This window comes from Marmota marmota, unplaced genomic scaffold (assembly GCF_001458135.2).
Source record: "Marmota marmota marmota unplaced genomic scaffold, marMar, whole genome shotgun sequence".
Classification (NCBI taxonomy): Eukaryota; Metazoa; Chordata; class Mammalia; order Rodentia; family Sciuridae; genus Marmota; species Marmota marmota.
This window is the reverse complement of record NW_026000026.1, coordinates 55,571,796-55,585,063: the sequence shown is the minus strand read 5'-3', so window position 1 is coordinate 55,585,063 and position 13,268 is coordinate 55,571,796. Positions and strand designations below refer to the sequence as shown.

At 37.9% G+C, this 13,268-nt stretch overlaps 1 protein-coding gene across 1 annotated transcript in view; it reads left to right on the top strand.

Moving 5' to 3' along the window:
* The first annotated feature begins 1,478 nt into the window (after nt 1-1,478).
* Lix1 (limb and CNS expressed 1) overlaps nt 1,479-13,268 on the top strand; it is a 55,659-nt gene continuing 43,869 nt past the window's right edge. The window contains exon 1 of the mRNA XM_015477328.2: nt 1,479-2,074. Within this exon, the coding sequence (XP_015332814.1) occupies nt 1,993-2,074 (82 nt within the window). The 5' untranslated portion in view covers nt 1,479-1,992. The remainder of the gene's footprint in view (nt 2,075-13,268) is intronic.

Genomic DNA, 13,268 nt, shown 5'->3' with positions numbered 1-13,268 from the left:
TCTTCCACCGTGTTATACTATCAAAATATTTTTTAAGTCTTGCTAGAATTCTATTTAAGCCCACAGAAATGCCCATTTACTAACTGAAATCCAAGCACCAAAATTTCTAATTGTTCTCAGGTTTTATATTATCAGTATATATTTATATATCATATTATATTAAGAAATCCATGTTATTTTTCTAGTTCTCTAATGGCAACATTAATTATCTTGGCTTCCAATGCAGGATCACACTGCAAGTGCTTGCATTCATTTACAGTTTGTGTCTAATCACTGTATAATAGCTTTTTGGTCCACAAACCATTTGTTTTAAAGCATAAACTCCTGCATCCAAAAATTTTTTTTTACAATTATAAATTCCTGGACTGCAAGGACATTAATGATTTTCCTAGACTAGAGGTGTTGCTTAGTGGTAGATTCTCACCTAGCATGCAAAAGGCCGTGGGTTCATTACTCAACAACAACAACACACGCGCACACACACACACACACACACACACACACACACACTTTCCTATTGTGTACAGGATGCATAAAATGCACTTTGATACCCTAAATAAGTAACTTAACATGAAGTTCGAGGGATTTCTTTCAAGTTCATGTTTGTGTGTTTGTGTGTGTGTGTGTGTGTGTGTGTAAAATCTGAATCAATGTCTTTGTGCCCTGGGGCAGTTCCACATTTGTGTTTTGTGTGGCCTACATGCCCTATGGGCATTTGCCAGGTGATAGTCATTATGATAAGTATTATTGTTACAGCCCTATTCTTTCCTTTTCCTTTTATTAAGGCCACACTTCTACAAAATAGCTGAAGAAGCTGATCACATGGAATACATTTTATTTTTATATAGTCTTTAAAGGACTGGTTTCAGTTCATCATAATATTCAACATAATTATGGAATCTGAAAATTGGAAGGAACATTGGAAAACAACCTCTTATGTCTACTGTGAAAAAATATTTTAAATAAAAGCAAAGAAATCCTCTACAGTTCTTCAATAGCTAACATAGCTCATAACCATTAAAATTAGTTATCTTATTACTTTTATAATTCCTTATTTTTGCAATGGGATCACATAACATATTTATGTCTGCTATCAAAAGATTATTTAGATTATTTACTGGTGGTATAGATCACAGATTTTTAAAAAGTCTTGATTTTCTTAAGATCTTTCTAATAACTACCTATATTCTTTGAAAAGCATATTTTAATTTCTGAGATTATTTTAATAGAAATGAAATGAAAAGGAGTACTAATATCAGAATGAATTGAAGTCTACCTTGGGAATGATTTTCCTTGAGGATAAATAGAAAAATAAATATTCCCAGGCAAGCTATACAACAGCTCACCAGGTTTGGCCCATCAGAAGTGGCTATATTTGGGGGTTGTGTGGGTACTAAACTGTGGTTTCCAAAGAGATGTTCCTGAATTCAGCACAAAGCACAATCTGGCTGCAGTCACTGTCTCTATAGCACTCTTTCACCAAAGGAGAACTTAGATCGTGTTGATTATACTGATTATATACGTCAAGCAGTCCTTAGCTGCTCCTTTGTTATTTAGGAAATTTTCTTGAGAAATAAGTTTCTTGATTTCATATTCCTGAGCGCAGTGCGGTTGAAGAAAAAAAAAAATTCAAGCGAGAAAGCTGCACAGCATTCAGGCAAAATCTGGTTGGAGAGGAAATCTGTTCCCATGATTAGTGCGCGAGCTTCCCCAGCTAGCCTGTAGGTGGGTGTGTTTAACAGAAGGAAGCAATGGGGACCGCCTGTCAGCCAGCCTTTCGAGCTAATTAGCTCAGCATACAACAAAGATAAGTGAGCCTGAGAGGAGGGCCCCCTGAGGGGTCTTTAGATTCTGGGAAATGTCTGATTGGCAGATGTTAAAAGGGATTCTTTGGTAATCCAGTGCATCAATGAGCTGCACAAATTCAGTCCAGGACTGCAAGAATTCAGGCATGAGGACACTGTGCAGCAGGCTCACACAGACAGACCCGAGATGGACAGAACCTTGGAATCTCTGAGACACATCATTGCCCAAGTCTTGCCTCACAGAGACCCAGCTCTAGTCTTCAAAGACCGTAAGTATTGAACGGGAAAGAAGGGTTGTTTTTTTTTTTTGTTTTTTTTTGTTTTTTTACTTTAGAAAATAGTTCTAAACGTCTAGTCACATCCCATTTAAGTATGAATTCTTCTAAATCTCTGTAGTCGTGTTCTGTGTCCTAAATGATGTCTAACTTGTTCCTGACTCCAGTCAGAAGAATGATTTCATTTCATCTACTGGCAAGAGGCGCTGGGTGATTTTGCAGTGACACATCTTGCAGGACTGTTTAGAAGTTCCTTTCTTCTAAAATCTAAAACCCGCCAAATCTTAATGAACTTTTCCAGATGCTCTTTAAATAAAGCAGGACTGACTGGAACCCAGATTAAAACTAAAAATAAGTTGGAAATGATAATAAAATATACCTGTATTTGTTAACCTGTTTCATTCTCCACAACATATATTAGTTTTGTTAGACCAAGTATTGTGTTTCTATAAAATTTTGTTGCAAAGTTTAATAATGAATCACCACTGAGCTCTTTAATTTTGATAACAAATTATAACACTTCAGGTAAAAATAAAATGAGAATCACCGCCCCCCCAATCTCAGCAAAACCCCATCCTTTGGTATAGGTGTTATTTCAAAATCTTTTAAAAAATAATTATGAAAAATAATTAAATCAAGCTTTCCAATTGTAGCAATACTATTAAACTATTTGTCATATAACTTCGTTTCTGGAACCAATTTGATTTCCTGCTGCTGCAAAACAGACTATCTTCAGGTTGTATCTTATCTACAGTGGGTTTCATATTACAAAGGGCTTCTGAAATAGAACTTTGCTTTGGAACTGCCCAAAAGGTAAAATGCATATGGATTTTTTTTTTTTAACTTCAATCGGTTACAGCTTTCCTCCTTGTGAATCTAGTTATGTTTGTCTCCATCAAAACATCAATGGTTTGGATTTTTGCTTTCTGATTACTGAATAACGTTCCTTTCCAGATGTCCTTTTAGTTTATATTTCTCATACGTGTGATGAAAACAGAGAAATGTTGGGCCATTTTATTCTATAAATTTTTCCTCTTAGAAATTAAATTGTAACCAATCTACCCTCTAAGGCATAAAGTGAAAGCCTTTTCTTCTTCTTCTTCTTTTTCTTTTTTAATATTGTCTGCAAGCATTTGTCAATAGCTATGTTAGAGCTAATAAAAATCACTCCATCCCCTAGCCTAGCCTGGAGTCTATTCAGGCGTGGTATGTTTCTTTAAGTGAAAAGAGAAGGAAAGAATGTCTCTCTCCTACAAAGGCTCTGAATTACTAGTGAAGGATAAAAGGGCTTTTTGGCTGCCCAAAGCTTTGGATAAATTATATAGGACCAGGGGACTTATGCTGAGAGTGGAGGCAGTAAAAAGAAATAGAAGATTTTTCCCTAAGCTCACTGTAAATTTAAGAAGTTTAAATCTGAGATTGTATGGCCCACTTTTTAAGCTGATCTAAATTCCAGAAATTGCTTACAGTTTAGAAGAGAGAATAGAATTCTTTAGAGGGAGTAATAATGAAGCTTATATTAAGTTCTATCATCCAGACTTTTTCAGGAAGTCTTTTATATCCAAAAACAAAAGCATCCCATTTTATATATTTCATTCATGGATACAGAACCTAGATTTGATCCCGTAGCATTGCCTGCTTACCCTAGCCTGGGCTGCCACTCTGCAGTTGCTTGCCTGGCTTAATGGGTGTGAATATTAAGCTACTGACCCTCTTCCTTCTGGTTTTTATAATGTGAAAAATGACTCCGTGAAAGGGAGTCAAATAGTACATTTCTGGACCAGGAGTTTCCATAGCATTGAAACATCTTATCACTCACCATCCTGTGGAATAGTGGGAATGGGTTAACTTGCTTTCTGGTGCAGAACCTCAAGCCTGGTTGAGGTCTAAACCATGCCTTGGCAACCTGTAGGTGCTACACATGCCAGAGTTTGGCACGTGGACCTCCTTTCTTTGGCACACTCATAAGTTGCTGCCACCACACTTTTGCTGGCAGCCTGTAAAAAAACTGCCACTAGCCTTGAATGGCAGGTTCTGAGAAGCTCCCCCTCCTCCTGTTCACTCCTGGCTCCTCCTCCTCTGCCACCCCTTCCAACCTCTTTCTGCCAGAAGGGAAGGGCTGAATACTTGAGCACATTACTGCCAATTAAGAAAAATGGTCACCTTGCTTTTCTGCAAGCTCAAAAGCTGATCCAAGAATTTTTAACACCCAGCCCAGTTGAACAAAGAAGCATTAAAAAAAAAAAAAAAAAGACTTTCAGTTTTTCTAATTTTTTCTTCTGTGAATGCAAAAGCAGCATTTGCTCTCTTCATTATTTGGACACACAGAAGGCAGAAAGTGTAAATGGTCACTCTATTCATTCATTGCCCTCCGTTGGCTTTGGATTTGCTTAAAAAACAAGCAATTGGTCAGGAAAAGCACCCAGTATGTTTTCTGGTCTGAGACAGATGCACATGGGAACAGTTACATTCATTGAAGGAAATGAACTTCTCAAGTTTTTTTTCTCAGACAAGGAGGTCCTTCAAATTTTACAATATGTTAAATCTGTCATTTTATTTTAGAGGAGGTGTTCATCTGGGAGTATTTGTGATTTGTTTTTTATTTTCTCTACTGAAAGGAAATTAATTCCATAACACGTTTTTTGTTCTTTATTCCCTATTTCACATTTCAAATAAAAAATAATGGAAAGAGGTTTTTAAACAAGGCAGGCTCTCAATTTGAGGTTTGCTTGTCTAGGCTGACACTGGACTGTTCTTCACTACATCAATTTCTCTTCTTTGTAACAAGTAGCACTGGATAGTTCCATACTACCAGACAGGATGTCTTTGCAGAGAAATTATGGAATATGTCCATGCTGCAATATCTATTCCCAGCTTTGTGCAATATCCAGGTTCTCTTCACGCATCATGCATCACAACCAAAGATGAGCTCTCATGAAGGTGGTCCTGGTGCTCTTTCAGGGGAGTATATGTGCTTACTGTTTGTTTGCCACTGTCTGCCATGTCCTCAGTTGCTTTCTCAAAAGATATCATCACATGACTGTAAGAGGATTGCACTTGCAGATTCTGATCTGAGTGTTAATTCTTCAGGTTGAAGGAGTGTAATATGCTTATCAGCCATTTTGGAGCTCCTCCTTCGTCCATTTAATAGTAACATGAGGATAGCAAGTCCTGGTCATGTGACAGGCACTGTGCTGGAAACATTGTCCACAGCAATCCCGCAATACGTATCATTGTTATTTATAGGTAAGGGAACTGAGTTTCATGGAGGTTAAGATAATGTAGCTAATAAGGGATGGAGGCACAGGATACAAACTCCTCACCTTTTGTTCTTTAGTCTTCCAACTCCTCACCTTTAGTAATTAAAAGACTCAGGTGTTGGTTACCATGTCCTTGCATTATAATAGCAGTATCTATTAGGAAAACATGGAGGGGAAAGAAATAGGCTTCTCGAGAAGTTTGAAGAGAGCCTATTGGTTACATCTGAGCAAGAGTATGTTGAGAAAGTGAGAAGAAAGGGCATATATTTTGGGGGTGAGGGTACCAGGGATTGAACTCAGGGGTACTTGACAACTGAGCCACATCCTCAGCCCTATTTTATATTTTTTATTTAAAAAAAAAAAGATCTCACTGAGTTGCATAGCACCTCATTTTTTGCTGAGTCTGGCTTTGAACTCGTAAACCTCCTGCCTCAGACTTCCAAACTCCTGGATTTACAGGTGTGCACCACTGCACCCAGCAGGAAGGGCATTTTTGAGGAGAGAAATATCTTGTCCAATAGAAATGCAAGAAGCATGCCCTGGGAGGATGCAAGTTGGATCTGACTGACATTCAGGCAAAAGGGAGCCATTGGAGTTAACCATGATCCTAGATAAATTCAGGGAGTTTATGGCTTTATAGTACATTGGGGGAAAGCTTATATGGACATCTGTTGGAGGTACACTTTCTAATACCTAAGTTAGGGGAAATCACAGCTTTTTCTCAGCAAGAAACAATTCACTAGCTCAGGCAAGATGTAAGATTTGTGAATGTCAAATGTGCTTATGGGGAGAAACCACTTTCATTGACTGAAGGCCAAAATCAAGACATACTTTCTTTAAAAAAAAATTGTTTAAAAGCTGGCATAATTATCAATATGAAATGAGTTTTTTTTCTAGCATTGACTTTATAAAGTGACAGGTATATTTCCCTCTATCTCACAATTAAAAAGTAAGATGAAACTTGTACTAAACGTTGCTCAACTGGAAGAAAATTTCTCACATATTTGAGGTGCATTAACTCTTTTATTTAGAAAAACATTTTTCTGCATGAAAGGTTTTATTTATATCAGATAGGTGAATACTTTACTTCAAAGAGTATATTTTTACCCTTTGGAAAAATTGAACCAGACGATAGAGCTATTAAAAACATCTTAGTAATCATGACTCTGGCTATATGCAGCAGAGGAGAGCAAAACCCTCAAGAGTCAAGTATTTTTTCCATCCCATGCTTTTTAGTGTAGTTACTTGAAATCTATAAATTTGATGATACATTTATAGTTTTCACATTTCACATAAAGGAATGGAGTAGGAGGGAAGGGATGGAGGTCCTTGTGGGGTAAAATCCCTACACACATTGCACTGCATTCCACAATAGAAATCATGCCTGAAAGAATATACAACTCAGAAACAAACAAAAACTTCACTGTTTGCTCTCTCATTTTAGAATAATGACTACATCTTAATTATAATAATTTAAGCTCTGATAATTTTAGCATTAAACTGGAGATGTGTGTTTTATAGAAGCCTATTCAAATAGTAGTTTTACTTTATTATGCATGTTGCTATTTTTATTTGAATTTATACTAAGAAAAATGTAGATTTCAATTCAGCCATCAGTGACAGAAGAGCTGTTTGACATTTGACAGGTTTAAATACTGAAAGTCTCAGCACCAGAGAAAAATTTTTCAAATGAGGGGGGGGAGTGGCTTCTTGATCACAGTGCCCTATCTGTCCTGATACTTTTATTTATTTCTTGTGTATAAAAAAGACTTAACAGATCAAAATAAAATAAGATAGAAACCCATCCTATGAGGCCAAGCTATCTCATCTCACCAGAGAGGTTTTTTTTTTTTTTTTTTAAGAAAAAACAGTTAAGATTTGTTAGCCTGAACTCAATTTTAACAACTTCTGAAACTCACGTGTTAAGTTACAGCCCATAATAGGATACAGCTGCCTAAGGGTGAGTTTCTAAGTTACGATCTTTCTGTTTAAATGATACGGTTTTACTGATTATGTGCTACAGATTGATTTAAGAAATGTAAGACAACTTTAGAAGCCCTTCATAAAAGAATCTTCTCTTTTTTAATACATTTCATATTGAAGTTTTAACCCCAAAGGCTCTTTATTTCTTTTCTTCCATGTTCAAATGCCCATTTAAATTTAGTCTGTAGAAGTAGTTAAAATACTTATATTCTAAAAGAAAAAAAAGAATTTTATTGTAAGTTTATTATTATGTAGTTTTTTACATTTTCTCTCTAGTATCCACAGGATGTTGTTTGACTTATGGTTTTGCCCTTTTTTCCTGGTGGGATGATAATCAGTTGATCCCTAGTTTGAGCTCCTCTTGTTAAGCAGCTGTGGAACCCATCATTTAGTCACTCCATTGGCACTCATGGCCCATCCTATTTAGTTTACATTGTCTCCTGTGTGGCACTGCATAGCCTATTATCACTTCACTGGGGTGTTTTTGTCCACGCCTAAGTTGTAAGTCCCAGAGCAGAGCTGGACCTTGTACTTTTTTGAAACCCCAAATTGCCTCCCACAGAGACAGACATCTGAACAGGTGCACAACAGATGGTTTTTGATTGCTGATTGGTGATCTTTCTTCCTCACGATAAGAGGGGCAGATTTTTGCCTCTGGCAGGTGCTCTCCTTTGTGATGAAAGGACCTTTCTAATCCATTCATCCACTGGCAACCGTTATCACAGGCTAACCACATGTAGGGATAAGTTGACAAATACACAGGAGCAAGCTTGGAGCACAAAGGGGCCATACAGGTAAACATAGTCACATCACGCAGCTCAGCCGGAGAGATGCTTCCAGCTGGCCTTAGAGTAGCTCAGCATCATCCCCACCGGAGCACAGAGCTTTACCTAACCCATCCTATGTTCATCCTTGGCATGTACCAACAACTGTGGGTCACCAAGGGCCATGCACATGCTCTTCAGGATCAAATTCTGTCTGTACCTTGTATATACACACTGCTTAGATGGCTGTGTCCAGTATTGAGGAGTATTCTTAAAATGACTATTTCCAGGGAAGAAAGATATATAATAAACTTAAAGCAACATTTGTAAAGATTTGACTATTTTAAAACAAAGTAGAACTGGTCAATTAAGCAACCTGTGTGACAGATCCTTATTTGGTAATCTAAAATCAAAGGTCCTACAAAGTCCCTTTTAAATACAATATAATGTCAAGGTCTGATAGAATATGGGAAAGATACATACTTCCTGATTGGTTAAATAGGTTACATCAGATTTTTATTTTATGCATCTTTGGCGATTGGATGACATCATCTGACCCATAGTGCATATATAAAGTGCACATGTGAATTCAGACATGCTTATTTAAATGTTTTATGCTTATGGATTCTTATTTTAATTTGTGTTTGTGACTCTCCTGCTCTTTTCTAGTCTCTATCCTCAACCCCTGTGCTTGCAAACATAGAAAGCAAGTGGTATTTAAATTTCCCCCAAAAAAGATTTATAGTTCAGCAGCTTTCCATTCTAAAGGTGAAAATTAAACCAAAAAGAATGAATATTTCTTTTGCATATTTCATAGAATCTCCTGAGAGGCTGACTTCGTAAAACAACCCCAAAAGATCATAATTCCCTCAGGAAAGTATTGGGGTAGGGGGTGGAGGTGAAATGAGAAAAGAAAAAGAGAACAAACGAAGAAACTCTGCTAGCTTTCCAGCTGCTGAAGGAGTTGACTCTGGGGAGCACAAGTAAAGAAGAGCCCCTCTGCAGGAAACAAAGCAGTGTCCCACCCTGCCACTGTGGCTACATCTCAGTGTCTACACGAAAGAAAAAGGGGCCCAGACACACAGGCTGTATCTCCAACATTCCATTTGCCTGATCAAAGCAGGGGCTGAGCATGGTTACACGGATAGATAGTATCCTGGCATCCACACAGACCCAGCACAAAATCCAAGCACACCCCATTTTTCAACCCAATTGTATAAATGACAAAATATAGCATCATATCTTGAGTTTGTCTCTTCAATTTGGGGGGACTCTTCCTATCTGTCCTCAACAAAATTAGGATATGACATTGGTAAGAACAAGTTGTTCAGGATTGAATTACTAGAATAGAAAATACCAATTAAGTCTATTTTAAAATATCACCTGCTAAGAGTGATTTGATTGAAGATTGTATTAAAGTATTTTATAACATAAATCCATCTGTTTAGAGGTAGAGAATCAATTTGAAAATAGGTTAATCATCTTGAAAGCCTCTTAATGATTTATCCTTAAATGGCAGCCTTTCCAGTTTGTCTTCAATTGTTTTGGGCAATGGAAATTTTACCCAGCTAGAATTTTTCCTCATGCAGGGCTAAAAGAAATTGATCCTTTTTTTCCTGATAGATTTATAATAGACTTTTAAGTTCCCTTTTTGCACACAAATGACTATTTTCTATGCAGGACTTATATTAGTTAATTGAACTGAGCAATGAAGTATGTTGTTTCTATTTTCCCGAGGCATATTTAGTCATTAAACATTAATTTAAAATAAAAGTTAACTCCTTTCTGTAGGTTTTGCTAAGAGAAGGTCTGTTGCCTTTAGCATTCATTTTAAAGTAAAAAATTGGGACAAAAATCCATGCTTCCAGATCCTGAGACATGTAGCACTGGACACATTTATATGCTATTATGGAGCTTTGACTTCGCCATTAGTGTTAGCAAAAGAGCTTTCTCTTTTCAATCTCTGAACTCTTCCCATATCTTGGAATAAATAGCAGGATGTGTTCAACTGGAGGCGTTTCAGACTTGTAGACTATTTTTAGAATATTTAATCATACGGTTTCCAATTCAAGAACAGTTAGTTTCAAAGATGCAATATGCAAACACATAATCATGCCTTTTCTTTTTTCTTTCCTGTCACCTTCTATAATCACAAATAATAGCTAACACTCTAGTACCATGTGAGAAACCTATTGTGAGCATTTTCCATAGTAACTCTGTGATATAGGTAGTGCATTTCCCAGCTGAGGAACTGATGCATGGAGCAGTTAAGTATCTTGTAGTGGTACAGACAGGATTCAATCTCAGGCAGTCTGACTCTAGAGAGAAGTTTTTAACTACTCAGTTAATGGCCTGCCTGTTGATAAAAGATGGAGAGACAAGATGCAGTACACATTTTATTGTGTATGAAGTAGTGCCTATATTTTAGGATTCTTCTATAACATACTCTGAAATCCACTGGGAATTTAAATTCTCTACCTCTCACACTTTCCATATGAAAACATATATCATGTGTCCCTATGGTATCTCCATTATGTCCAAGCTATGAAAATGAAAATACAATAATGTGTATATATGACAAGCTGTGAATTTTTAGGATAGGAGCTCTCTGGGTGTCCACTTATTGATGTCCTTTTCTGAAGGTGCTTCAGGCTCCTTCCAGGATGTGGAAGGTACACTTTTTCTTTTTTTCCCTCACACATGTTAGGCAAGCACTCTCCACCACTGATCTACATCCCCAGCCCAGAAGCATTCTTTTGCTTGCTTCATCTCCTGCTTCATCTCATGTCTTTTTCTACATAGGCTCCTCTTAGAGAAATGTTCTGCCCTGAGCTCCTCAGATGCACAAGAGCAACCACACATTCTGAGTGTCTGGGCCCTTCCTTGTGGCTCCACAGTTTCATGGATGGAGCCGCCACCTATAGGCAGCAAGCATAGTACTTTAGGCAAGAGCAAAGGGCAATGGATTCTGCGTTTCCAGTGTTATCTCCCACTCGGGTAAAGCTGGGGCATCAAGATGGGATCCTTTCCAAGCATTACAAAGAGCTAAGCCTCCTTACCCTGTTCCCTTATCAAATCATACCCTTTTCCTAATGGTACCCTTTCTTATTGCTCCTATAAGAGAATAAAAAAATGACTTCTCACTGCCCTTTTGGGTTTCTTGGTTGGGTACAGGCCAAATTGACATACAACAGATCAATAGGAGAACATCCATATTTAAGTAAAAGTGTATGCAAGAGATTCCCACAAAATATGAGACTCAAAGGAGAGTCAGATAAATTTAGCATCCTGAGTTATGGAAAGGAGCAGGGGCTTAGGGCTTCTGGAAGGTGGTGGAAACACAAATTATGAGAGGGTGAGTAAGGAAGTGTATAGCAAATAAAGGTTGTTTTAGGCAAACAAAAATTACAGGAATAAAAATTTTTCCAAGAACATCCCTCAAAATAATAGGTGAGGGTCTGGATAGATGTGGTGTCAAGCTTCCGTCTCCTGTGATAGACTTTGATTCATAAGATTCCTGGGTAGGGGAGTCATGACTATTGATTTCCTTTTGTAGGATACATCTTTAGGAAGATTAAGAGGAGCCCAGAGAAAACTTCTGCTTGTATCCATTGGTCCCCAAGTATCTTAGGCTGAAAGTAACGAGCATACTAAAGTATAATATTTGGGGTGGCTTCTTCTGAATATTTCACTTCCTATACAATTCTTCAGTGGAGGCATACTTACCCCTCTTACTCTTTTGTTTGATGCCACCCTCACTCTTTTGAAAGCAGGATTTCTCTTCCTTCCTCCCCACCTGTCTACACTTTATTCCCCTAGGGAGAGTACAGCTTCGGCTCTCCTCCTGTGTACACTTTTCCTGACATAGTCATTTACTTTCTCCCTTGTATTTATGTAATTATTGTGCTACAAATTCTTAAGCTTTAAATATTATTTTAACATCATCTGTGTTCTACAGTTTAGCACTCTTAATAGTTTGTTCACTAATTATGTGATGAATGTATCGTTTCTCCAGTCAGATTGTAAAGCTCTTTGGGGATCTCTGTGCAGAAACTTGAATTTCTTTATTATTTCATATTATCAAAGTCAGGGTTGACACATCAACTATGCCAGTGTCACACTGTTGGTAAATTATGGGGTTCTGTTCAACTGATCGCAGAAACTATATTTAACTCCTTTCAACACAGCACTCCAGGCAGTTGACATAAATTGATTACAGTTGGCATCCAAAGCTAATGGAGCTACCATCCCCATTCAGAGATTTCCTAAGCCATGTTTATTGTAAAGGGACAAACCAAAGTGAGCGAGTGGACAGCAATCTTATGTCTACTCTGACCAGGCTGCATCTTTCTGCATGAGCTCTGCCATCTCCAGCTGGGACATGGCCACCATCACACCCATGCTATGTGGCAACTGCAGAGGTTCATTTAGAAGGAAATCCTGACCTCTCCATGAATCACAGTGAATTTTACTCACCTTCTACACATTCATAGTACTACAGCTGCTCAGACTATGCAGAGTCTTCTTAGATTCCAACTGAACTCCACAACTGCTTCTAGGTAGACAGCCCTGTGCGGGATACCAAGAAGGCTATAGAAAAGAATGAATATCTGCCCTCTAGAATCCCATAGTCTGCTGTGAGTTAAGTAACGGAAAACTGCACTATTAGATGAATTGTTACCACAAGGGGTTTCATTCCTCTGGCCAGAAGGAAGTTCAGCCAAGTCTTACTTGATAAATTTAGCCAGGAGCACCATATCTATTTTATTAGCATGGTTTATAGGCGATTAAGTGCTAAGACACAGGGCCACTAATGGAATAAGAGCTCAGAAGAGGGGATGCATGTGGGCTAGAATCAGAGAGCATGGCATGATGAAGGAGGTAGTGTTTCCTCTGAAGTGGGAGGAGAGGGGAGGTGCAGAAATAACTCTCAAGGTAGAAAGAAGCACTTGAACCAAGACAGAGATAAAAATTTTAAAAAATTAAATTAAAAACAGGAGAAAAAAGATAGAGATGATAAATAAGCACCCTGTGTTCAAGGACACACCAGTTGGAGGATTTCTGCTAAAGAAGGTCAAAGGTTAGATAGCCAAGGTATTCCACAGTGTCTTCATTAGTTAGTTGAGAAAGCCTCAATGTTGAACTTGACTTGCGGGGAAGGCGGGGGGGGTCGAGGGGGGG